Source organism: Drosophila yakuba, chromosome 2R (assembly GCF_016746365.2).
Source record: "Drosophila yakuba strain Tai18E2 chromosome 2R, Prin_Dyak_Tai18E2_2.1, whole genome shotgun sequence".
Taxonomy (NCBI): domain Eukaryota; kingdom Metazoa; phylum Arthropoda; class Insecta; order Diptera; family Drosophilidae; genus Drosophila; species Drosophila yakuba.
In genome coordinates this window covers 21,294,245-21,318,720 of record NC_052528.2, presented here as the reverse complement: position 1 = coordinate 21,318,720, position 24,476 = coordinate 21,294,245, and the positions used below count along the sequence as shown (strand labels likewise).

The following is a 24,476-nucleotide window of genomic DNA, read 5'->3' as shown; positions in this document are numbered from 1 at the left end:
TCCAGATTTGTTTAGGTTTTCAAATGTGAATACGTTTGAAGTTTCCAAACATGGTTGATTAAAACATTTTATATTTTTATATTTACAGTCTTCAAGAAAATGGAAAATAATGTGTTCTCGTTAATCAAAGCTATATCATAGAATAATACAATACAATTATATTAAATATTAAATTTATGGTTTCAATATACTTATTAATAGTCAATGTCAACTTAACGTAGATTTCAAAATATGTTTAATAATAAAACTATACATTCTGAAGAGAACTTATGCGTGTTAAAACAAGTAATAAGTACAACAAAGAACTGCCTTCAGTAATTGTCGTTTGTAAGTAATGAAAAAAACCATTTCATTTATATACAGTTATTATAAGTATCCTATTTCAGCTTGGAATATAATACACTCGATAACTTATTAGACGAACCTCACTTTCCCTGCAATTTGGACAGAAAATCCATTAGAAATTGATGCCTACTACGTAGTTCTTCTATACTGCGATTCTTTAGCTTGGCGCGCATACGTCGTATGAGCTGCTCTCGATCCCGTGCCCCTACTTTCATTTCGATAAGGATTACCTTGTCCTCTTCACGAGTCCAAGGCGCCGAGTGGGAACTACTAGTCTCAGATTGAGATGTGCTGGCAGTTAATGCAGATGCTGTATCTGTTTGATCTTCGGTGGTGCAATTCGCCAGCGTGGCAACGACATCCAGCTTGCAGTCCTCGTCGCTATCGAATTGTGTTGTGATCACGTGCTGTGGTGTGTTGCCAGCACTTAATTGCAGTGGCTCCAGCTCCTCCTCCGATTGATCCATGTCCATTTTGAGATTTGTACAGAAAGGCATATTCTCGGCACTTTCATCCAGGCTGTCAACTTCAATTTTCGTAAGAGCTTCAGTGCTGCATTGGTTTGTAGGTGTTGGAGTTTGCTGCTTGGCCTGCGCAATAATTCGAATGCCCGCTTTTGTATCCGCTGCATCCCGGACACTCTCCTGATCGATCAGCGTGCGCAAGCGCTTTGCACACTCAATGGCTGGCGAAGATGAAGGCTGAGACTCATGGATGACGACCATTGGGGGATTATTGGCACGTTGTCTGCTCTGAGTTTGATTAAGAGGAGATCGAATCTTCTTAGTAGGTGACTTTCGTTTGTCGATATGAGGAGAACTATTGGTAGCTGCCGATAAGGGACTCAACCCCGAGTTGTTAAATGCCGATTGCTTGCGAGGGGATATTTCACCAAAGTTGATGGCCGTTTTCTTAGCGTGCGGATGATGGGGTGCATGAGAGTTGCCCACATTGGGCGTACTGGTCGCTGCATTAGTAAAGCTTGAGTTGGTATACAAACTAGCGTTCAATCTGATTGCATGTGCTCTTAAGCCTGCCTCATCGCACATTTCAATGGATGAACAGCTGTTCTGCTCATCACCCGTCGTATCAATAATCAAAGCACGGCTGGCATCATCTTCCTCACTCCGATCCGCACCATCGTCGCTATCTGTATTGGCAGCCATACTAAGAAGCTTTTCTCCCTGGGCACGAATACCATGGGCGCAATTGACCGTATCACTTGAGACAGGTGGCACGTCATAAGATTGTTCATTGTAAATACTAGCAGCCATAAAAGACAGTTTGGCAGGCAATAGTATCTTAGCCCCATAAAATATGCGACCATTAATATACTTTAAATGACAACCAGGTTTACTTGGCGTAGGTACATCTGTAAACTCTTGAATCGTTTCCGTGTATTCTCCCGTGGTATTGTTTTGCACATCATGCAGATTTATGGTCTCTACAGGAGAAAGGATTCTGGAAATAAAAAACAATATTACAATAAAACAATAGCGAGTAGTTAATTCACCATTCTTACCTTTTTGGGGGTTTGCCTTGGGGGAATTGCTGTACAAACCAATCGATCAGAAATTGATTGCCTTTCAGCAAGGGCATTATTTTATTCTCAACTTTTTTCATGCTGACATTAGGCATTTCCGCCAACTCGCTAAGGCAGGCATAAATCTTTCTGATTTGAGCTGGCTGCTTACTAAAGTAAATGTTGAGTTTGTTGATAAAGTTGGTAGCATTGCTTATCATAAAGTGCTCAAAGAATTTTCCCATCTCAGCGGCCTCGGCAGGTAACAAAAAGTTGAGGAATACTTCAGCTAGCTCGGGATGATTGGGTAGCAATATTTCTTCCACTTTCTGAAGAAAACACAGAAGTTTTAGAATACAATAAGATCGGGCCACTCAAGTAATACATACCAAATACAAAGATGATACTTTCTCCTGCCTGGGGTCGAAGTTTTGCAACAGACTGTTAAATTTTTTGCAATCATCTAGGCGATTGGCACTCAGCAAGGCCTCCTCTACCTTTTCATAAAAATTTAGAGCAAAAACTGAAAGTGGAAAATATTTTATTCAAGTCATTAAATGAATTCAACTAAAACTTACTGGCATCTTTGCGATTGCGCTCTTCTAAAGAATCCGGCTGGAGCATGTGGCGAAGCATCTCCTCCTGCCGATTGGCCTTTCTCAGCTTCGCCGCCTCATCATCACTCCTGGATCTCTTTGGCTGCGTTGCCGTCTTAGCAGTGGTATTGCTGCAGAACATCCTTAGATCGACCAGCAGTTGAGTGTACAGTTCAAGGGCGAAAAAACGATTGTGGACGACCTGTACAAACTCGCAGTCTTTATATTTCTCGCTGCGACGCCGCAGGTAGGATTTGTAGGTGGTGATTAGGGAATGGCAGCGCTTGCTTAGTTTACGGCGCAAACGTTCGCGCAATTTATGGTATCGACTGCGGGATGGTGTTGATCCCCTTCGCGATTTATTGAGAGATTGAACCTTTGGCTTAAAGATTTGGTAACGCGCCTTTTTGGCGTTTCTGCCTGCGGTGGAAGGGGTATCCTGCACAGGCAACAGATCCGGCTGTACGGCCTCGCTGGAGTCCTCCAATTCGCAGATTTGCAGTGCGTGAGTAAACTCGTCTACTTTGAAGTTGATGGCTGGCGGAGCATTTTCATCCAAAGGCGGAGGAACTGGCGGCAAGGCCAGTAGACTACTGCACTCGTCGGCGGTGTATAAGCTGCGATTGATGTTCAGTACATTCTCGGCCAGATTTCCACCGGACACCAAGGGCACCGAGACCCCAGATACTCCGGGTATGTTTCCCGCGCTCGTATTCCCGCCAAAAACATAATTCACATTGATGGTGAGCTGTGGGGGCTTTTCCGCTGGGCGGGACTTCCTCTGCGCTGGCCTTTTCTTCGGTCTGCTATCCTTGGGCGGTTCCGAACCAGCAGCACTGCCATTGGGGACTGCCGCCTGACCAAAACTCTCCGGCAGCAGGAGATCCTCGCCGACCGCCTCGCGTACAAACTCCAAATACGATGCACTGGCTACTGACGATGCTTTCGATACTTTAAAGTTACGGCGGGTGCGCTTTTGCTCCCAAGTTTTCTGAAAAATATTAGATTGAAAATTGTCCGCAATTTATAAGCCACAGCGATGGCACAAGCTATGTATATTGTTATCGATAACTTTGATGCCTGGTACCTGTCCACCGATAAGCAGTGATTTAGTAGTTGGTAAAAACATTATGCCAATTGTTAGCAAAAGCCTTTGTAGGTAATATTATTCACAGCCAAATAGAAGAAATAATATAGTTTTATATATGTGTACTTAATTAATTACGGACATATGTAGGTACATTTATGCAAATATTACTCATCTCAGACGATAACTTGCTGGCTGCCTATCGTATTTTTGACCGCACTAAAAGTAAGAGCGACAACATATTTTTATTGTTTTTAAATAAAATACCCCGAAAAACTATTTTTAAACCAACTAATTTATACTTTTTAAAACCTCTACCACCAGGGCTCAAGCATTCTGCCTGTGGAAAACATCGGAAACCCGTATATTCCCCCAGAGAATCAAAACTGACCACGTCTGCACATTCCACAATGAGCAAAGTAACCTTCAAAATCACGCTAACTTCGGACCCCAAGCTGCCCTTTAAGGTGCTCAGTGTTCCGGAGGGAACTCCCTTTACGGCCGTGCTGAAATTCGCCTCCGAGGAATTCAAGGTTCCGGCGGAGACGAGTGCCATCATCACGGACGATGGAATTGGCATCAGCCCACAGCAGACAGCAGGAAATGTGTTCCTAAAGCATGGATCCGAGCTGCGACTCATTCCCAGAGATCGAGTGGGTCACCAGCTAAGCTAGTTCCCCTAATCCCTTTCTATTTACCCTTTGAGATTTTCCCCTTTTTTGATGCCTATTAAATGTTAAACAATGTATCCGATAATAATCAATTGTATTCCTTACCTCAATGTAGTATTGCCAGCCACTGGGAAGCGCCATGTGGCATTCCCGGGGAGTTTTCACCAGTCCACCCTCGAAACCCCAAAGGATGTCGTTAGCGGGCGGTGCTCGATGACGTTCAATGAAATACTTCACTGGATTGTACTGTTTTGAGTCGCGAAGCTCAGAGATTTTCATGAAGATTCGCCGGGCAGTCTTTCCACAAATTGTATCCTTAGTCATTCGCTTACAGGCAACGCGAATGGGATCTGCACCTTTGCGTAGTTTTTTTTTGGCTTTTCCCATTAATGTCAAGTGTTTCTCCAGGCCAATGGCAATGAGCTGATATTCGGAGGGTGCGTAGGCGGAGGTTTGAGTCAGTTTAGGTTGAAAAGCCATCCGGGGTAGGTACTGGGGATACATAAACACCCGGCTATCCAGCATGAGATCCATAATACGAGGCGCTAGCCTGGGAACTTGACGCGTGTGGCCATCACTAAAAATATTAAAATATTATATAGCCGTATGTATTGTCGAAACTATCACTAACTTACGTCAGATCCGTTTCCTTGTTAATGAAGTCCATCATCTTCTCGTTCTCCTCCTTAAACTCATCACTGCACAGATCATGTTCCCACTTTCTAACCAGTTGGACAGCCTCCTGCAGATTCCAGCAATTAAAACTTGGATCTTTAGTTGCCTTTTTGTGCAATTCTTCCAACATTTCCTTGGGCTTCTTGGCCATGGGGTACAACGTAGGATGGGAGTAGGTTTGCAGAAAGCTTTGACTGAGCATCTGAGTGTGAATGCGAAGTTGCTGCTGAAGCATATCATGCTGGGACTGGGTAAATCCCCTGCTTCTGGCGAGGTGATTGAAGTTCACTGGCTCTATGTTTCGCAGGTTCTCAAACTTTTCCTCGTACTCCGAATAAATATGTTTCTTTATCGAGATGTATTCCCAGGTGAAGTTCGTATCAAATGGTTTTTTATAACGATCTACACTGCTTGCAGCTACAACGGGGGGCTGCATTGGATGCACGCTAGAAAAATTCTGGAGTGACTCTTCAGTCAATGGAAGACCAACAGTTGAATCATTGGTAACAACTTTGGCGATTTGGAAGCAATTAGGTTGTCCAGGTATTGGAACGGCTATTAGTTCGGGCGGAACAGTCAAGGCATCAGAATGTATGTTTACCACATTGCAAGGCGATCCATCGGGACCAGTTTTCACGTTTTCCTCCTGGAGCACAGCAACAGGAATAGGCATTACCATTCCCATATCATTCACTTCGCAAGGAGGGTGCATCACATTTGGTTGAAAAACATTCAGATCCGGCTGATTAGTATTTATCTGCTGGCCATCAAAATCTATGTTACGGGACACTTGATCAATGGGAAGCATCGAAACGTTGGCACTTTCAATGAATTTTTGAGGTGTTTCCAATTCAATGGATTCCAGAGATACTCCCTCTTGTAACAAACCAGCAAACAGCTCAGAGACCAGGTCAGTTAACTCTTTTTTGGATATGTTTACATCGCGGAGCTCCTCGGCGTTCTCATATTCCGACTCCAAGTGATCAGCGGCCACATATTCCGGATCGTTAATGGGATCATCATCGTCGCCCTGGACCGTGTTGTCTGTAAGATATTAAAGTTAGGAAGACTTTTAAACATCCATTGATACTACCTACTTAAAGGCTTTGTAAAGTCATTGAGGAACTGCATCCAATCCGCATCGTTGGCGGTCATTTCGTTCTCCATCACATCGCTAGGCTCAACGTCCGGCGGGACAAATTCCGACTGCAAATCCTCAATGGTAGTCTGCTGCAAACAAAACTTGGAGCGTGTTCTGGTTGCAATCCTAAGGTCCTCTTTATCCTGCCAATTTTTGTCGAAGGGCACCTTAAAACAACCGTCATCAGAGAATTTTACAGGAGATTCCTCATTGGCAGTAAGTGGCGTTTGAGGCGTGCAGGGATTAGAGTCGAAATCCGATGCTGTGGTGTTGGGATCGTCATCCGACTGTGGAATAAACAATTATTTGGCATCGATCAAAGTGAATAAATGGTAAACCCACATGAAAGTCCTCTTCCTTGAACGTGTACTCCTCGTCCTCCTCATCAGAGTGCAAATCCTCCCGTATAAGAGCCTCTATGCCATTATTGTCAGTTGGAGTTTCGTTGAGCTGGGACAGCGAGATCTTAGGAGTGCAGTTTAGTTCCCTTGCCTTGGCTCGGGTGAGTTTGGGCACAGATGGAGTGTCCGTAATGATAATGGCACCCCTCTTTTGCTGCTCCGCCGACTCCAACCTCTCTCGCGCCAGCTCGTCCTCCGCCTTCAAAGTGACCAATGCTAAAACATGATCATTGCGCACCACCTTTCGGACCACCTTCTGCATGTCTTCGGCGCTGATGGAGTTCTTCTTAGCCACTTTCCGCAGCCGGCGATCGATCTCCTTGGCATCCTCATCGAGCTGCGAGTCCAGACTCTGGCGTTCTACTCTTTTGCGCTTTCGCGGTCTCCGCGGTGTCGAGCTATTGCTCCTTGCGGAGTCCGACTTCTTTGCACTGTTCGGCATTCCGACACTTCATTTATGGGTGAAATTTCAGCTTAAATTCAACCAAAATCCAAAACAAAAGCGGCAGTGTTTTTAGGAAATGCCGCCACTAAAATGTGCCATATCGATTAGAGCTGGAACAATCAACGATGTTCGTTCGATAGTATCGATTGGAATTAAGCATATGTGGGAACTGCTAAACGTCTTTTTAAATTTCTTTAAATATTCTTATAAAGCTGTTTTTACAGCAAACAAATTGAATCCAAATCAAGTTAAAAGTAAATATTCATTTTAAAATATATGTTAAATTCATAATTTTCGTATCGATATAGTATCTACTTTATCTCATGCGAGTAAAAACCCTCTGGTCACACCATGCTCTGCTTTTCCGGGCTTCTGCCCAAAAATAATATATAATAATAAAACCGCTCCACAAAAGAGAAGGACGTTAAAGAAGCAACCGAGGAGCTGCACTGCCTTTTTCCCGCCGCAGAAGTGTCCAGACCAGAAGATCCGTCCACATCGTTTTAGCTGTGAGGTATGCCAACGACTTGACATGAATCACATGCCCGCCAGTTGATAATTGACTCCACCCAAGCTCTAGAAATCCGAAATGACGGAGAAGGTGACTAAACTGGCGCTGGCCAGTCGCCTTATCGTCCTTCTGGTACAACTGGTCGCCAACGGAGCCTTGCCAGAGCATAGGCCGGATGTGTTCCGGATGCCGGTCTCGGTGGAGCAGAATTCCTCCTGGATAGACAAGATGGTTAAGCGCTGCTTGGGCGGATTAAGGCACTGGGATGGAGAATACTTTCTGCATATAGCCGGGAACCTGTACAGCTACGAGAACACGTTGGCCTTCTATCCACTGTATCCGGTTGTCGTGCGTCACGTGGCACAGGCCGTGGAGGCACTCGGGATCTCCTTATCCCAGGAATCTATCCTGCTGGTGGTGGCTGTCGTCCTAAACCTCTGGCTCTTCTGCGAGTCGGCCAATCTGCTGTTTCAGCTAACACAAGTATTGTTCAACGACCTAAACAAGAGCTGGAATGCGGCCTTGATATACTGCTTTAATCCGGCAACAATTTTCTTCACCGCCGCCTACTCAGAGTCCTTCTTCGCCTACTCCAGCCTTCATTTGATGCTGGAGTGCGTGAAGCCGACGGGTAGCTTCCGATACCTGCGTTTAGGAATCGCTTTAGCCGCCTGTTTAGTGTGCCGTTCAAATGGATTAATCACCTTGGGATACCCGCTCTACTTCTTCGCACGCCAACTGCTACTTAAGAACAAGGAGTCAAACTCCTGCTTGCAGCTGACACAAATGACGCTCACAATACTTGGAGCCATTGGGATTCTGCACACCTACTATTTTTACATATACAGGCTTTACTGCCTGCCATCCACAACTACGAACCACCCGCAGCATGTTGTGGACTACGCAGAGGAGCGGAAGTACCTATTATCAGGTCAGGGCTCTGAAGGATCTCCCTGGTGCCAGTACACGTTGCCGTTCCCCTACACTTACGTGCAATCGCACTACTGGGATGTAGGCTTTCTACGATATTACAAGTGGAAGCAGCTACCCAACTTTTTGCTGGCCCTGCCCATGCTGAGTTTTATGCACTGGCACTGCTACGATTACATACGGCACTTGGTCAAAGCGGTCTGGGCAAAACTAACGCCCTCTGGCTACAAGGAGCTGCTACGGGACCACACCACATTCCCTTTCGTGCTGCACGCTGCGTTGCTCACCCTCGTCTGCACCGTTTACGTGCACATCCAAGTGTCCACCCGCCTCTTGGCCTCGGCCACACCTGTTTTCTACTGGTTTGCCGCGGATCACATGCCCAAGACACTGGCCCAACTAAAGCTGCGTTCAAAGGCAGGAGCTCTCTTTGTATGGTGCACCTCTTATAGCTTGGTGGGCACGGTGCTGTTCAGTAACAATTACCCATGGACGTGAGCTCGATATATTATTAAATTAGGAGGAGCAAATGAACTCGCTGGTTGCCAAAGAGACTGTTCATCCGCATGGATTTCTTTTTTAGTGTGTAAATAATCGTCCAAGTTCTCAAAATTTAATTGGTAATGTTGAGGCGCTCAAAAGTATTGGTTTTCCTTTTAAATTTTCTATCATCTACAAAAATTGAAAAATAAAAGTTGTTGACAATTTTAGAAATTATTTTTAACGTTTTTTGTGTCTTACTGTTACATAAGTTCGTAGTTTTCTAACCATTACATTTACATTTGTTTAAAATTGGCGCCTTGTTTTTGAAACTTGTTATTGTAAGGTATATTTATGTATTTTTAGTATTTGTTCAATGTAAGCGGTCACACTCAGAATCAGCTGTTTTGGGTGGCTGACCAAAACAACAAAGAAGTTATCGAAGAAAATTGTTTATTATTTTATAGATCCACGAAGAAAAGAATATTCGCCATGGATGGGCATCTGCGCCTGCACAAGGTAGGCGACTACGCCGCACCGAGTCTCCAGGAGAAGGCCAGCAAGGCGGGCGGCAACATGGAACAGCTTTCGGGCGTGATGATAATCATCATAATCAGCGGAGGTGTCCTAACTTGCCTGATGCTTTTCATCTTTGCCAAGCGGCAGATTATGCGATTCCAGCTGCGAGGACGTCGTGGCCCCCACGTTCCGGTAGGCAATGATGCCAAAAAGGCGTTAAGGAGAGAGATTGAGCGGCGCCTGGACTGCATTCAGAAAATCACGCAGGAACCAAAGCTGCTGTGGGACGATAGCGACAAGTACATCGTTCAGCCGGAGCAGGAGGCACCATTGCCACCCTACTACTACCGCATGAAGGCGGTTGATGACGTGAAACTGCTGGAATCTGAGATAGCCCGAGCGGACGGCAGCTCTCGGCATGCTCCTGAGAGTTTGAGGGCTTTTCTGTTGACCACTTTATCGGTTACGCTTAACGGAGCCGGGCAGCGGATGATTCATCAGTACTGCGATATGTATGAGCATGCTCGCCACGATCCCAATGAGTTCGGAAAGGATGAGTACGAGGCGTATCACCATTTGCTGCTGAAGTTGATGGAGGCGTATGTTAACTAGACTAGACTATTTGTTATACTTTTCAATGACAATAAACTTTTCTTTTGCCTGTCAGGTCCAAACAGCTTAAGAACTACAATTCTCGTAAGGCATCGCCTGCACGAACGCCCAGGAAACAGACGAAAATGCATTCCCTGCTGGATCCTGCACGCTTGCGTCCTCCCACGACATTGGAAAATGTACAACCCAGCAGCGAACTAACGACTGGACAGCACGCCAAGGTCAATTTGACTTTGGGTCTGCAGGGCGGCGGTGGTGGCGATGGTCCCGCGGAGCTAGCCACAAATCCTCTTCACCTTCAAGCACCCTGCGACAGAGATCTCATCATACGCAATAGAATTAAGACACCCACACTGGATGATATTATCGTAGAGGCGGACCACCATCAGAGCAGTGATGGAGGTGTCATGGAGGACAACGAGATTAAGAGTATATCATCAATGCAGTTTCAGCGGAACTCCAGCAACGTCTAAGACAACTTTCAGTCCCTCATTTAGTCATTCATTCTTATAGGCTTCTCAAAAGCTCTGTAGGCTTAATTTTTGGGTGCCTCCTACAGATTTGTATTTAAGTTACCCCCACAAGAAAATTATAAAACTGCGCCCAATGAATTTGGTAAAATAGATTACATTACTTTAGCTTATGGTAAATAAAGATTGCTAAAAGTTAGAAATTTAAATCTAGTTTCTTAACTGGTAGAAAAATCGGTAATTGTTTCTTATTTCTTGTTTTCCTTTTTAAGTTCCTACTTGTTCTTACAGGGATCTTCCTTCTCCTTACAAGCAGTCTTTTCCTCGCACTGGTCGACCAATTGGGCATAGTTAACCAGGTCAAGGAGACGGCAGGAATATCCGGTCTCGTTATCGTACCAACTGATCAACTTGACGAAGTTATCGTTCAGGGCAATACAGGCCTTTGCATCAAAGACCGAGGCATAGGTTGAGCCGTTAAAGTCGGTGGACACCACTTCCTCCTCCACATAGCCCAGAATTCCCTTCATTTCGCCCTCGGCTGCCGCCTTGATGCACTTCTTGATATCATCCATTTTGGCCGGCTTGGAAAGTCTACAGGTTAGGTCCACCACCGAGACATTGGGCACCGGCACACGGAAAGCCATACCCGTGAGCTTCCCGTTTAGATCCGGAATCACCTTGCCGACGGCTTTAGCGGCTCCAGTGGATGCAGGAATGATGTTGCTCATGCCACTGCGTCCATCCCGCCAAAGCTTGCTGCTAGGTCCGTCGATGATCTTTTGGGTGGCGGTAGCCGCATGAACGGTGGTCATAAGGCCCTCACATATTTGAAAGTTATCGTGCACCACCTTGGCTATGGGTGCCAGGCAATTGGTTGTGCACGAGGCATTCGAGATGATTGCCGTGCCTGGTTTGTATTTATGAAGATTCACTCCGCACACAAACATCGGGGCATCGGCGGATGGAGCCGATATGACCACCTTCTTGGCCCCACTATCCAGGTGCGCTTGACAGGCTTTAAGGGTGGTAAACCTACCGGAGCACTCCACCACCGTATGCACGCCCAGATCGCACCATTTCACCTTCTTGATGTCCGGCTCCTTAAGCAGCTGGATCTTCTTGCCATTTACAACGAGATTGTTGCCTTCTATAGAGATCTTCTGATTGAACTGGCCATGTGTGGAGTCGTATCGCAGCATGTAGGCCAGGTACTTGGGATCCAGCGAGGGATCGTTGATGGCCACAATCTTGACGTCCTTGCGAACCAAAGCCTGGCGGGCGAACATCCGACCGATTCTGCCAAAGCCATTGATTCCGATTGACATAGTTGAATTCAAATTTAAAGGTGTGAAATTTTGAAGAATTTTAAATGAATGAATATCAAAATGATGTTCAGCTACCAGGTGTCCTAGATCTTTCCAGCTTATGACTCCCAAATGGATGGCATACATAATTATTCAGCCGGGTATAAATCAATCGAAATCGACCACCTGCCAAAGCTTCTCACGAAACAAAATTACAATAACCTTCGGGAACGCCCTATCCCAATTGTCTGGAGCCATAAGGAAGTGGGTGTGGCTGCCAAATTGCTGCCCACACACATTCACGTCCATAGAAAATCCAGCTTCAAGGGTCATTACTCACCTTTGTGTGGAATGCCTCACTCCTTCGGGACACCACCCTTTCATACACTGTCAGAAACTATCTCGAAATTTACTTGATAAAAGCATATACATATGTAAATGGGGTTGTTTGATAAATGTACTTCGTTCAATACCTTAAAAAGTGGAAACCACATCATGGTCCTTTAACTTTAACTTGCTTGTTTTACTCTCTCTGATTGAAACATTTGGATTCTGTCTCTTGAACGTAAAAAAAGGATAGACCCTTTGAAAGTACCAATGTACCTATCACCCAAAACCTTTATTTCTGTGTGCTTTTCCTTCTTTTTGGGCATACCAGATGACGGCCATCAGCCGTAGAAATTTCCATGCCCATTTGGCCCCTTGGCCCATGAGTTGGCTGGAAATATATTGAATTGAAGTTTTATTCGTTCGGCTTTTAGCAGAGAACCCCCCACTCGTTTGTTGGCCTGTGCCTGGGAGTGTGGGAAATCGGTCTTCAACTAGCTATGACAACTTAACTTTGTTGAATATTTATGATGCTGAAGCAACAGCAGGACGGCTGGCAACATGTTGCTGCAACATTAGGACGCCCCCGCAGAAAATTTCAACAGAGCGCAAGGACCCTCTTCTTCTCGCTCTCTCTCTCGCTCGCTTTGGCACGGAAAACTGGGCTCTCCGGGTCCTGTGTGGTGGGTTTCCCATTTTGGGGCCGCCGCTGATTACGAAATTGTTGCAGTAATCGCAGGACCCGCAGTTGCAAGCCCTGGATAGCTCCAACTCCAATTCAATGTATCATTTATGTTTGAACTGGAGATTGGAAGGTGTCGTAAACGTTAAATGCCCCCGCATCAAATCCCATCAAATTGAAGTTTATTTTATGTACTCTGTTTCGGCAGTGAGGGGATTCTAAGTTGGGGGTCCGGAACCCTCGCAACTTTGTTGTGAGCCAGCTTGTTTGCTTTGGAGTCTCCGCTTTCATTCCAGTTTGCTTGTCCGGCGAGTGCTACTTGAAATTTATGCGAAAAACTTTCAAATTTGAAACTTGCCCGCTGAGAAATGGGCCACATAAGCAAAGGATGCAAATCCCATTTTAAGAGTGGCTTAAGCAAAGTTCGACAAAGTGTTGAAAAATGGAATATATGGAATTAATTTAACCACGAAACGTTGAAGGAAGATGTTGGTAAAGTTAATACACAAAAACCATAAACCATACATTATTTTAAGGTGTGACATGTTTTCGAGGCGAAAAGATCAACAAAGTACGTATTCTGTATCCTCCGGCAATTTTGGAGAACTTTAGCCTCGGATTTCGTGTTAGTTACAACATTCTTAATCTTAATCACAGTTTTTCAACACTCACCATTAAGAGAAATGATACCCGCTATATTAACTACTTTCAATCACGGTAAAAAACATTAATGTACTTTATGCTTTAATAATATTCGGCGTACCAATTAACACTGCACAGTAGTTGATAATGCTAATATTCAGTAGAAAATAAAAAGCCTACAGGGCCGCACGACTGGGCAATCACACCAGAACTCTAAAAAATAATAACACTACGGTTACAATTTTTCATCGTGTACTGGCGCACACCAAGGATCAATGGTAAATGTTCCTCCAGGGCGTCTTTAACTTGTTGGCCAGAGCAGGGGCTCCACCAAAGTTGGTCTACAAGCGGGATTAATGTAGTTAAGACCGTGGCTGGCATTAAAGCAGGACGGGCTTAAGCGGACTGAACAGGAAAACAAATCGATTGCGAAATGTTGCGGAAGTGCCAATTGTTTTATTATATGTTTTTTTCGGCTGCAAAGGACAAAGTGCCTCCATAATTTCCACAGCTGTCAGTGCGTTGCGGACCAGCTTAGCATTGGGAATAGAGATTCCCCCAGCTCCTTGGCTCAGCTCCTTAGCTCCTTATGTCCTTACTGCTCAGCTCCTCCTCGCTTCCTAATCGCATTGAGCTTATACATTTTCCATCATTGCCCCATGCTGTGTGGCAAGTAGTGTTCTATTTTCCGGTTGTGAATAAGTGCAAAAATGTTGTTTGCCTGCTTAGCGATTATCCGGGGGATCAATATTCAGCAGCCAGCTGCAGGTCCCTCTCGGCAATAGTTTCCAGGATCCGTGTGGTACATCATCTCCAAATTGAATTGTCAGGCACAAGTGCTCTGCTCTACTGCAAATTTTCGGGGGAACAAAGAGCCATTTGGTGAACAAAAGGATACGGCCAGATCCAGCCAGGCATCCAGGCTCTACACACTCGGATTCAAACTGACAGCTAATTGTGCGCTCAAGTGCCTAAAGGGGCGTGGCTGGGATTTGAATTCCGGACTCCCCACAACTTGTCCTCGCCAGATCTTGGTATTAAATCAAAGGGCCAATGCGGCAGATGGAAATCGTTTATTCGCCTCTCCTTTTGCATTGAAAAACTTTGCATTTTTGGCAGGTCATGAAATTCGCAACCTACGCGAATCGTATCTGGCCAAATAAAAAGGCGATATCTTGGCAAACAAATCAATTGCAACAGAAATCCAGAACGAGAACATTCTCTGACATGAAAGTCAACCCATTCAATGGCTTAGATATAATTCAATTTGCATTTTTGCGGATGCGGGATGACATTGCTCCGTTCGTGTGTGTTGGTGCAGCATTGAAAGTTCTCGTTGAACTTTCATGGTAACTTAGTAAATGAGTTTTCAATAAATATACTGTTGCCATTTGTGGGGAAAGAAGATTGAAAATGTGATTTCTGCCAAACAATGTACCACTGAAAACATTTTTAGCATTGGGGAAATAGTCCTCTTTATAATTTTTCATGATTTATTGTAATTTGCTTGACTATAACTATGATATTGAGTCTTTATAATTTAAATATTGATATTTCGTATGTTAATAATTCAATTTCACATTTTCAATTTTTATTTGCTTTGGCCATAATGCCATAGATTATGTATAAATCTTATGTATATATACATTTTATACTCAGTTCAAAAAACCCTCCCATATTTTATAGAGTTCAGCCGCACTTTAACCCCTTTTGTTTGCACCAACTTTTGTGTAAACTCTCAACTTTCAGCTCTACGTGGCTGGTGGCCTTTGGCTAATTGACCCAACTGACCATGTGAGGAATGGCCCTAAATTGAAATTCAATGGAATAACAATTAATTGTGTATACGGATTCAGGTGCAGTAATTACGTTGATATATGCCTCTTCGACCATGCTGGTCACAACATAAATAAAGTACTATTGCGTATACGCCAGGGATGCCAGCCGGACATGTGAGTGCAAGGATGTGTGGCTATAGCCAGAACAAATCCTGGCTGGAGCTGAGAAAGCAAGTCAAATGCCATGAAATTTCATTACCTTCGAGAGCAGCGGCAAATAGCATAAAAGTTAAGCTGCTAGCTAAACCAATTACACTAGACCCGCGATGTTTCAGCTACCAAAGGGAGCAACCTACCGAAAGCAGCAACAACCACTGGACTAACTAACTACAACAATAATGTCAACAGTGAAACCAGCAACAAACACAAATGTGTTGTAGTGAAGCAGAGCCGGAAAAGCGCGGGGAAAATTCCGGGAAGAGGCGGCGAAAAGCAGCAACTGTTGCCCACTAAAACATCAAGGAAAACAGAAGCTTCCGCCGCAGTGCTGCCAAATATTAGATTTAGAAAACAGGAATTTTAGCGGGAAAATTTGATGAAAGTATGTCAGCTAAAATATAGACTGTTTTGTGCTGCTACATAGCTAAACATAATTTGACAAATTTTTGCATTTTCGATCATTCGCACCATTATCAAAATTTGCGAAAAATGCCAAAAATTACCTTTTCCTTGTTCGAGCACAGGTGGATAGGAAATATTCTTACAAATTCAACGAGGTATGGCATTCCACTTTTGGACAACTATTTTCACTGCCATCGAAAAAAACGGATTATTTTTTATCAAAAAATCGAAAAAAATAATTTTTGTAAGAAAACGGATATTTCAATCGGCGTTTTTGCCATAAAATGGCCGCACAGCTAAAATAAAGACTGTTTTGTGCTGCTAATAAACATAGCTAACTATGTCTATCTCTACTTTTTCGATTTTCGAAAAAAAAAAATTTGACAAATTTTTACATTTTCGATAAGGGGTACCATCATCAAAATTTGCGAAAAATGGCCAAAAATTAGCATTTTTATGTATGTACATGGATCGATAGGGAATTTTGTTACGAATTCAACGAGGTATGGCATTCCAGTTTTGGACAACTATTTTTACTGCTATCGAAAAAAAAAGTTTATTTTTTATCAAAAAATCGAAAAAAAATTTTTTTGTAAAAATCTGATATTTTTAATCGGTGTTTTCGCCATAACTTGGCCAAAAATGGCAGCAAAGATAAAATAAAGACTGTTTTGTGCCGCAAAATTTATTAAATTGGTTAAAAATAATTTGTTGCGGTATTTTACATGAGATAGCATTTGTTAGTGTGAAACATTAAGATTAAAGATAAACTGACAAATTTTCCCAGATAACTTCGTTTGACGAGTCTGTCCGAAAAAAAGGATAAAGTGCCAGATCTTTTCAACGGGGACATTAAAGAGATTTATATATTTCGGGCAACATCGTGTTGTGAGCGAGTATCTGAAGCGAATAAACGAAACGGAACGGAACAGGAGCAATTCCTTCACTTGTCAGCTAGAAGCTCACACCCCCAAAAAGGCGAAAATAACCCCCAACCAAGAAAAGAAGCCAGCTCACTTTCTCACTGCGACTGTCAAAAACTCATTTATTATTTAAATAATATGCAGAGGAGAGGGGGCCGAAGGAAACACGAATAAAATTCAGCCTGTTGTTCATTTTTATTTGGAGGAGCCGGTGCAGAATGAAAAAGCAACACAACTTTTGTGTCAAAGTTCGAGCGTCTTTTTTATGATGATGATGATGATGAGGCCCGACAAGTTAAATTTCCCTCGATCCAAGGATGTTCGCTGTCAGTCCGCAGACATCCGTTGTCAGTTGGTGTGGCGAGAAAAGATACAACATTTGGCAAGGCAAGTTTCCCAATTTCGAACAAGACAATTCAAATCAAATAGTTGATTGCACATGCATAAAACAATTCACCAGTTACATTTATGACCAATGCAATTCATTTCTGCTTTCTTGTAAATCTGACAAAATTGATACGCTTTGCTCCAGCTGAAATTAAATTAAGACAATTGCCGTAAATGGAAACTTTGGTTGATCACCATCAATCAAGGCAAAAGACACGAATATGACGGAAATGAGTCCAAGTGAATTTATTTCATGACATTTGCCACTTACGGTGCCTTATCATTGTCACGACCCAGGAGTTAATATTTTGCCCAGTTCACTTTCAGCATAAATAATTGTTTAAAAGCACGTGCACGTGACTTTATTGCCTTTTAAAGGGGGTCTTATCATTCGGACCAAAAGTTTGCGACATTGGGACCCTATAAAGTTGTCCTATGTTTGGTTTAATGTCCGTTTAAAAGTTAATTTGATGTTCTTTGGCTGTCGCCCTAAGATAAAAGTTAAAGTAAACAATAGTTTAACGAATTAATTTCAAGTTTCTATTGAATTTACTGGAATTATTTTAAATTGATGAGTTTCAGGCTTCCAAGAAGGCTTTAGTCAAGTACAAACTCTAAAAATTCAAATTCTACATTGGAGGTGCACATACGAGCATGAAGTTATTAAAAGCAAGGGTATTCTAGACTCTAGTACTCCCCATAATCATATTTTTCGGTAGATTACTTTTTGCATAGCCCCACTGCCTGGCCCTTCCACTTGATTTCCCTTCATTTTGGCGAAAAACATGCAAGCCGAAGGAAGTGAGAGGAAAATGCCTGGGAAATGGGAAACTCGGTAGCTTGCGTGACCCGAGTGTAAGAGGTGATAAATAACTGCAAAATGTAGACATCAGAGGCAGTAGGGCTCCGTTCAGCAGCTCTCCTTTTCATGGGTGGAACAAACAAAGTTGTTGGACAAACACGGTAAGGGCTTTATGAAGTTGGCCCGGCAGCTAATAGGCCGACAATTGGCCAAGTTAGCGGGGCTAACGAGTTTTCGGACTATGGACTCTGCCCGAGATGAATGAAATGCAATTTTCTGATTGCGCCCAAAGCATCCCAAGGACCTTGGCTCGCTTTTTCCACACACCAATACCCATTTCGTCCTTGGCAGTCATATGGAAGTGGAGATGTACATGTGCAGATACTGGGGGCAATAACAGAACGGAACGTCATGAATGCGAAATGCGCTGGATTGAGATATATATTTTAGAATGCAACCGGGCTATTGTCCTTGCCTCGTCCTTGGCTAAAAATAAACACAAATGTAAATATGCTGCGGGTAAGACAAAGCCAGCCACAACAATCGCAATGACAATCACTATAATAATAACAGTGCAGACACAAAGTGCTTGTTAAACAATTCCACAGTAACTGCAGAACATGAATGAGTGAGTGTGCAAGTGAATGCGTGAGTGAATAAGGCATAGCTAACGAGCTATAAGCAAATTAACTCAAAATGCCCAGGTAATAACAGTTCTTAACACTAAATCAAACCCAAAAACACCCAATTTCATTTGTGTCGCACTTGTTCTAAAAGATAGTTATTATCGTTGTGGTCCTGTGCAATAAATTGTTTCACGGTAATTCCAAGTGATTGCCCCAAATTTGACAGCCTAATTGAGCTGCACCCGTGTACTTGACATCTGGGAATTCGTGGACACAGCAATAAATTACTAACGACCTGTGACACGCGGTGCGCTGTAACTCTCCAAATGAATTGGTGGTCTAAATTTTAATTGGGCAACAGATAAATCAGTAATATAATTTAATTATATTAAAAAATTACTACGAAGTTTGTATCTTTTAACGCCATAATCTTATCAAAACTTACAGAACTCTTATTGAAGTTCTCTAACGCATTTTATAGATACAACATGAATTTAAATCTGCTCAGCAGTTCATATTAACTTCGTTAACACAGATATTTTATTGACGATACAGTCATTATAATCTTCCACAATGTTGAGCAATTACCGATTCAGCCAAATGACATAACATATTATATTACAATTAATGGAAGTAATATTACGAGCCATATTTATTCATCTGTTAAAACCGCGGAACTGCGGCATTCGTTTTGCAAACGAAATATACAAAGAATTTATTAGGAGACTTATGTTTTTGCTCTCGGGCTTATGTTAATTGCGGTAATTACTTTTTGGGAGCAGCTTTTTCTCTTTGATTAAAAAGCTGTGCGTACTTATAGAATTTAATTTAAAAATTATAGGTCCGCAGGACTTTTACTAGAATCAGAAAACTTTCCATGGAAATGTTCCACATTTCTTCTTTCGATTTTAAGCGCTTAGTTTGTTCATGTAAATGCGAGCTGAAAGCGGCAAAAATTTCACATAATCCACAAACAGGCACCCGGAAAAACAAACAATGAACTAGGAGAAAATCCAGGGGCAGAATGAACAGGCAGGACTTCAAGGATAACTGCCGCCTGTCCGTGCATATTTTACGAGTTCCACAAGTGGTCAGCGGGGAATGGGAAAGCGGATAGGGGGAAAAGCAGCCCTAAGCTTTTAATTGGCCACGGAAAATCGAGGCCAAGTTTTCCACTGGGGGTGGAAAATGTGAAAACTCTGGAACGAATGCCCGAAACAAAATACGCATTTCATCAGCCAGAGACAAAGTAAAGTCGTTTCCTTCAGTGAAGTGCTCAATAAACTAGTAAATGAGATATTCCCACAGACATTTCTCAAACCATCAATCCATCCATTCATCCAGTCATTCATTCATCCACTTCCCACCTTTTCAATTTCACCGCCCACGCAATTGATTGACTTCTGTGTTTGGGTGCCTTTGTCTATTAAATTCCATGCAAACAAAATTAAACCAGAAGATCATTATTTTGTTATGGCTGCACATTTGATAAATATAAACAATGTTTCGATAGCAATTTATGGTAAAATTAAAAAATAATGTTGACCGGAACCCGGGCAGATATTTCAATAAAATACGAATATTTATATTCCCTCAGAAAAGATATAAAGTCATATTTAATGTCTTATTTCTTAAGACATGCGGATATTGTAGATGATTACGCTATTACAAATATGAAGAACAAATATTACGTATACTAACCAAATTAAATGACTTTGTTAGATAAATATAACCATTTCTAATGTGAATTTTTTCAATTAATTATGGATTTAAATCGATAAGATTAGCTTAGAATTTATTGGAGTTATTTATAGCCATTCCTCATATTGTCTAATAGATAGTGGAAATACAACTTTTAGAAACCGAATCTCACAGAAGCATCGGTGGTTCAGTGGTAGAATGCTCGCCTGCCACGCGGGCGGCCCGGGTTCGATTCCCGGCCGATGCAAAATACTTTTTTCTCCTATTTTTACTTATTCAGCTCACGGCATATACAAAATTCACCCGAAAGTCGAAATACCCAGGAAAAAAAGAATTTGGTCGACCCATTACCATAAATACAAATGATTATTATGAAAAGTATTTATACAAAAATCAATCAATTTTTATGTGTTGTGCTACTCGTACATGAAAGCTAGATTACTCATACGCCCTGAGTGCTTGTGGAGAAGAAAAATAGGAAAAAGTGCACAAATTACCAGCTTACGAAGGAGAGCAAGAAAAGTGGGAGGTCTTGGACATGATTAAGTCATTTTTTTCAATCTATTAATCATACGCCATGTTGGCCATTTAACAGTTTCTCACTTGTCATATTAAATTATGCTTCAAGCAGCGCGACGGGGATTAAATGTATTCATTATTCAGTAAGTGCACTCACTTAAGAGGCAAGAGGAAAGAAAAGTAGCCAAAAAGAATAATGCTGAATTTCCCTCGAGTGGGAAAAGTTTTCATCGATTGCCTGCGAACTTGTAAATTATCGGAAACTTTGTAACCGCACAAAAAATTGAATAATTATGCAAAAGCCCTTCAAGATGCAATGCAAAACTTGGCGCTTTCATGCACACACACTCTTGCTATCTTACTGTCTGTAAATATTTAAGTAAGAATTTTGTGGCAGCCACATGAACATCGGCATTATCAGAATGAAAAGAGCGAGCATGGAGGACTGCTTGAGCGTTGGCATAAATATTTAGGATCCAACATCCTGGCACACGTGCATGTGATGATGAGAAACCAAGTAGGGCGACGGAAAATTCGCATACGAGCTGCCAAATTGCACTTTACGCGGATATTACGCATACGACGTGGTGGCATCGCTTTAAGTTGCACCAATTTGCTGGATAAATACGTGCGAAAGACACAGTTCCCAAAGGCATTCAAATTTTTCTTATTTTCGGTATTTATTTCTATTGAGTTAATCCTTCAACTGTTGCTGCTGCGTTCTTACTGCCAATTTTATTTGGCTCTCATGGCATATTAAGTGCCAGCAATTTACCAAAGCGAAGCATGCAACCCGGGCAGTCACATTGAAAGGGGGCGTCACGGGTGGCAGAGGGCGTGGCACACACGAAGGGGGCGTTGGGTGGGCGTGATAATGAGCTGCAGTTTGTTTTGAGTCATGCGCTGGGCGGGGCAAAAGGGAAATTTGCTTCGTCTATCCAAAGTTAACGAAGAAACATTTCATCTGACTCTCTGTCGGAATGAAATCACTGTAATCCAGCCTTAAATCAACGCAATAAGCGAAACAGTGCCGGATCTCAGGCTCTCGGTATCAATTGTAACCGCTAGCTTTTTGTTGGCCATTCTTGATGTGGTTAACCCCACTAAGCTAACCTGTTTTCCCAGGGTATTAAAGGATCTTCCTTGAGTGCTTTGTCTGCTTTAATATTGCTACTGCAATATATGCTCTATTTCCGGAAATAGAAAAACTAATAAGAATGATAGTTAAGGGAATAAAAATTCATAGAAAATATAGTTAACAATAGTAAAAACTAATAATGTTCTCCGGAAATATAAATTTCCCTCTCTAATTAAAGTCTGTCAAAATGAAAAACTCTGTAGACCATTAAAATTTTACTGCAATTACAAATGTAAAATCAATCCGCAAGCTGAATGTGGAAATAAGTCAGAAAAGGGATGAGGCATGAAAAAGCAATTGGCACAAACCAAATGGCTCCACAATGCCAAAAACCACAAAAAAAAAATCATGATAAAGGGAAAGCTGTGAAATGCGGGGAAAGTGAGCAGTGAAATTCCAGCAAAAGTAGGGGAAGCAGCAAAAGGAAAAGCAAAGGAACCAACAAGGGAAATGGATCAATGTCGAATGTCTGGGAACTTGATGGTAATTTGAGAGAGAGCTTATGCTTCCCATTGTAATTGTCGAAGAATCTGAAATGAACGGAAGCAGACAAAGGGATAGACATGATTAACTTAAGAAGCTGTTCTCAAAATCAGGGTTAGAAAACCTAATTGAGTGCGTCGCATTTCTGAGTGAAAGGAAACTAGACTATTTAATAAATTCAATAATTTATTATTATTATTATTACATTAATCTCCTTGTAATTTATCCTTAAGCACTCCCTTTTGCAAGCCCCAAACCAATCTATGCTGCATTGTTATGCATTCATGTGACTTTTCCTGTCGCTACAGCATAGTAATTCATTTCACTTTCATACTTTTCTCCCCACCACAATTTTTTATTTACTGATTGTCCTGTCGATTAAGCCCCACGGAATGAACACTGTCCAACAAATGGAACCCGAACTGAACAAAGGGACATGTGTTTGCATATACAACATGCCCAAATCCAGTTGCAAATTGCAACATATTTGCATGTGCCACTTGCAACATTTACGATCGACTAAAGCACTCACTCAATCATCGCTCGGGGACAAGAACAAATACAAATAGCCACCAAAAATACGACAAAATTTTCCGCAGCAAAGAGGGAAATCCCGCAAAAAGGGAAAGCGGGGAAAGTGGGCAAATTGGGGAAAAGTGGGTGAGTTTAAGGGTGAAAGCCATCGATTGCGTGCAGCGTTAAATGTCAGCCCGCAGCCAATTGCAGATGTCAACACATGCATGGCACAAAAAACAAAATAAAAAGCAAATGGATCACATACACAGGCACACACTTTGCGCCTAAAAATTGGCAGACATTTTCGCGACTGAGTGTGTGTCGGAAAATGTTGTGATTTATGCCCGCTTTTCCGGTTGTTCATTGCGTGTCGAATGCGTGCAATTACGAAATGCCAAAACTGTCCGGTAAATTCGTTTCAATTTCAAAGAACCATTCCCAATCATTTTGTTCAATTGTGCTGCCTGTCAATCGCATTAATTTATAATTATGCGCTGTCCACACAGGCACATAGACACAAAGGACAACTAATTAAGCAAAGCAATTAACTTAAGCAGCGATTAAGTCGGCTCACGAACCACTTGAAACTCCAATTAGGGGCGTGGCACATCCACAATCTGTCTAATCCCATCGAGGGTCCAAGGTAATTTGGTCGGATATCACGATTTGCCTATTACTCATCCCATCCCATGTATCCAATCTCCCGACTTTTCCTAGTTGTTTGCACTTTGAATTAATTAAGCTGAATTTGATTTTAGTGATTGTGGCGCTTTCTCTCCTTTTGATTGCAAGCTGTTTAATGCAATGTAAACAGAAATAAATAAAGCTTTCGGGCCGACTGCCGCACAATCTGCTGTTTCCCTCCCACACTATGTTATATAATACGCTTTCCCGATGCTGATAAGACGGCGAACTGAATACAAAAGAATTGAGGCAGATGAAGGAACAGCTCGTTTTGATACCAACCGAATCTGACGATACTCTTCTTATTAAAGTAATGTTTATTGTGAATAAAGATATACCTGTTTAATGAACAATTAAATTCATTAAAAGATACAGACACTACTAAAATGACTAGAAATTCAAGCATTAAAACACTAAAGCTTGAAATGCATTACCAAATTTAAATACTCTTCGTTAGGGTAACAAAAAACAAAGCCAGACTACTGAAGGAATACTGGCAGGGGATTGTATTGTGCCTGCATAAAAAGTTCCTCATCGCAATCAAAGAAGTGTTCCCGAAATAAAAACTTTCCGAATTCCCTCCTAAGAAATCAAAAACAAAAGAATATGTCAATATATTTAAAGCCTCGAAAGAAAAATCACTCTTCAGAACCACCCCAACTAAAAAAACCCTAAATTTTTTAGCTCCCCTGCAAATATTTGCTCTTTTTTCGGGGGTTAACGTGTGTATGTGTTTGTGTGCATGGGGCATGATAAATTTTGAAAATTTATTTGAGGCAGCCTGTGGCTGCATTTGGAGTGGTAACCATTACCAATGCCATGATGAATCCCCAGTCTCCTCTTTTTGGTTTATAAACATTTGCATGGCAAATTTTTGGAGTTTCTTTTATTTCGTTTTTACATATTATTCGGTGAATGTTTTATTCATGCTACCC

General features: G+C 42.2%; 5 protein-coding genes and 1 non-coding gene across 6 annotated transcripts; 4 read left to right on the top strand and 2 right to left on the bottom strand.

Annotated features, from left to right (window-relative positions):
- Positions 1–10: 10 nt before the first annotated feature.
- LOC6531714 lies at positions 11–6,974 on the bottom strand. The gene is made up of 8 exons (XM_002092468.4): positions 6,380–6,974; positions 5,994–6,324; positions 4,857–5,940; positions 4,327–4,798; positions 2,446–3,454; positions 2,257–2,390; positions 1,868–2,196; positions 11–1,806 (listed from the first exon to the last, which is right to left on the bottom strand). Exons 1-8 carry the CDS (start codon positions 6,878–6,880, stop codon positions 426–428), a joined length of 5,241 nt encoding a protein of 1,746 aa, XP_002092504.2. The 5' UTR covers positions 6,881–6,974; the 3' UTR covers positions 11–425.
- LOC26534614 (ubiquitin-fold modifier 1) lies at positions 3,694–4,331 on the top strand. Its single transcript, XM_015196021.3, has 2 exons — positions 3,694–3,775; positions 3,875–4,331. Exons 1-2 carry the CDS (start codon positions 3,709–3,711, stop codon positions 4,222–4,224), a joined length of 417 nt encoding a protein of 138 aa, XP_015051507.1. The 5' UTR covers positions 3,694–3,708; the 3' UTR covers positions 4,225–4,331.
- Positions 6,975–7,205: 231 nt separating the features above from the next.
- On the top strand, positions 7,206–8,965 carry LOC6531713 (GPI mannosyltransferase 2). The gene is made up of 2 exons (XM_002092467.4): positions 7,206–7,397; positions 7,458–8,965. Exon 2 carries the CDS (start codon positions 7,473–7,475, stop codon positions 8,820–8,822), a length of 1,350 nt encoding a protein of 449 aa, XP_002092503.1. The 5' UTR covers positions 7,206–7,397; positions 7,458–7,472; the 3' UTR covers positions 8,823–8,965.
- A 240-nt stretch (positions 8,966–9,205) lies between these two features.
- LOC6531712 (protein C1orf43 homolog) lies at positions 9,206–10,614 on the top strand. Its single transcript, XM_002092466.4, has 2 exons — positions 9,206–9,922; positions 9,991–10,614. The coding sequence occupies exons 1-2, from the start codon at positions 9,297–9,299 to the stop codon at positions 10,406–10,408; spliced, it is 1,044 nt and encodes a 347-aa protein (XP_002092502.1). The 5' UTR covers positions 9,206–9,296; the 3' UTR covers positions 10,409–10,614.
- On the bottom strand, positions 10,543–11,874 carry LOC6531711 (glyceraldehyde-3-phosphate dehydrogenase). Its single transcript, XM_002092465.3, has one exon. It carries the CDS (start codon positions 11,857–11,859, stop codon positions 10,681–10,683), a length of 1,179 nt encoding a protein of 392 aa, XP_002092501.2. The 5' UTR covers positions 11,860–11,874; the 3' UTR covers positions 10,543–10,680.
- Positions 11,875–20,377: 8,503 nt separating this feature from the next.
- Positions 20,378–20,448, top strand: Trnag-gcc. Its single transcript has one exon. It is a non-coding gene; the product is annotated as a tRNA-Gly (tRNA).
- The last annotated feature ends 4,028 nt before the right edge of the window (positions 20,449–24,476 follow it).

Coding starts and splice junctions, on each gene's coding strand:
- LOC26534614 (XM_015196021.3), top strand. CDS start 3,709: ATGCAAATATTACTCATCTCAGACGATAACTTGCTGGCTGCCTATCGT. Junction 3,776..3,874: donor TATTTTTGACCGCACTAAAA/GTAAGAGCGACA, acceptor CTCTACCACCAG/GGCTCAAGCATTCTGCCTGT.
- LOC6531713 (XM_002092467.4), top strand. CDS start 7,473: ATGACGGAGAAGGTGACTAAACTGGCGCTGGCCAGTCGCCTTATCGTC.
- LOC6531714 (XM_002092468.4), bottom strand. CDS start 6,880: ATGCCGAACAGTGCAAAGAAGTCGGACTCCGCAAGGAGCAATAGCTCG. Junction 4,799..4,856: donor AACAAGGAAACGGATCTGAC/GTAAGTTAGTGA, acceptor TAATATTTTTAG/TGATGGCCACACGCGTCAAG. Junction 2,391..2,445: donor GCGCAATCGCAAAGATGCCA/GTAAGTTTTAGT, acceptor TTCCACTTTCAG/TTTTTGCTCTAAATTTTTAT.
- LOC6531711 (XM_002092465.3), bottom strand. CDS start 11,859: ATGTATGCCATCCATTTGGGAGTCATAAGCTGGAAAGATCTAGGACAC.
- LOC6531712 (XM_002092466.4), top strand. CDS start 9,297: ATGGATGGGCATCTGCGCCTGCACAAGGTAGGCGACTACGCCGCACCG. Junction 9,923..9,990: donor CTGCTGAAGTTGATGGAGGC/GTATGTTAACTA, acceptor TTTGCCTGTCAG/GTCCAAACAGCTTAAGAACT.